This window comes from Lucilia cuprina, chromosome 2, assembly GCF_022045245.1.
Source record: "Lucilia cuprina isolate Lc7/37 chromosome 2, ASM2204524v1, whole genome shotgun sequence".
Lineage (NCBI taxonomy): Eukaryota > Metazoa > Arthropoda > Insecta > Diptera > Calliphoridae > Lucilia > Lucilia cuprina.
Genome location: NC_060950.1, coordinates 40,532,208 through 40,533,518, shown reverse-complemented (window position 1 = coordinate 40,533,518; position 1,311 = coordinate 40,532,208). Strand labels below are relative to the sequence as shown.

The 1,311-nt window shown below is 37.3% G+C and overlaps 1 protein-coding gene across 1 annotated transcript in view; it reads left to right on the top strand.

The window, feature by feature from the left end:
* LOC111683715 (ATP-dependent Clp protease proteolytic subunit, mitochondrial) overlaps positions 1-624 on the top strand; it is a 1,256-nt gene extending 632 nt beyond the window's left edge. The window contains exon 3 of the mRNA XM_046955050.1: positions 610-624. Coding sequence (XP_046811006.1) covers positions 610-624 — 15 coding nt within the window. The remainder of the gene's footprint in view (positions 1-609) is intronic.
* The last annotated feature ends 687 nt before the right edge of the window (positions 625-1,311 follow it).

The following is a 1,311-nucleotide window of genomic DNA, read 5'->3' as shown; positions in this document are numbered from 1 at the left end:
TTACCTTGTCTAATGTTTGCTTTTGTTGTTCGTCTAGTTCGTGTGGTTTTAGTTTGTAATTTTCACTTTTTGGCTCAGTATCATTTTTTTCTGCAACAAGATTTACTTCATTCACTCCTATGATATCTGGAGCCAGTTTGAATAGTCTCCAAAAATCGATCCCTAGGTAAAGTTCTTGTTCTAAGTCAGGGCAGATGTATACTAACATTTTGTCAATCCGATCATTATATTGTATGGATACCATTACTGTGCCTAGTACTCTCTGAAATTGACCACTCGCCGTTTTTACATTCGTCAGTAATGGCTGAATAGTAAGACCCAATTCTTGTATTATTTCCCTACATCCTTTGCCCAATATACTCACTGACGCCCCCGTGTCTAGTAATCCCTTAATTGTCATTCCTTCTATGGTTACTTTCGCGAAGCTTCTATTATCACCATCATATCTACTAGCTTTTTTAATGGATTCTATCATTATTCTACGTTTTTTTCTTCTTTCCCTAAACTTTTCTCGCACTTTTTGTATCCTGCTCAACTTTGGTTTGGGATAATCTTCTCCAAAAATACGAGCTCTAACTTCGTCATAATTTCTTTGTCTTTCATCCCTAGTTAAGTAATGTCTAATATGTGATAGATTTTTAGTAGTTGGAGGTTCATTCGATTTAATTTTATTTTCACTTAATATATTTTTAATTCCATTTAATTCTCTGTAGGGGCACGATTGCTGGCCGAGCGTGGGCCCCCCTTCGCACCCAAACTCCTGAACGGGTTTCCCGATTGACAATTCGGACAGCGAGGTGTAATCACGTTTGGTCTGCCACATTTGTAACAGAACAAAGCTCTTTCCAATGACGTACATTCCATAAATACGTGTCCTGGTTGCCTACAATTCCAGCAGGTTACTGGTAAATTTCTTTGTTGGAGATTTACATTTAAGGCTTCCACATCCTCATAATTATCGGGCGGAATTTCGTATCCTATTTTCGCAATACATTTCGTTGACATATTTGGTAGGGCGTATAATGGGTGGCATATTACGGAATTCCTTTCTCGGACAGTTCCTTTCAGCTTCGTTACATTCCAAACGCAACTGTTCAACGGATGATACGGGTATTGGATATACGATCCTTCCTATGTTTTCTTTCATATTTCATTTTATAATTTTAATTAAGTCGTATTCCGGAATTGGCTGTATAAGACGTGAACGAATTTGACACATAGCTTGAAAATAATTGTCGATAGTTTCCCCAGTTTGTTGTTTTCTTTCAACTAAATCTCGCATGATTTCGAAATTGGATCTGGTAGTTTTGT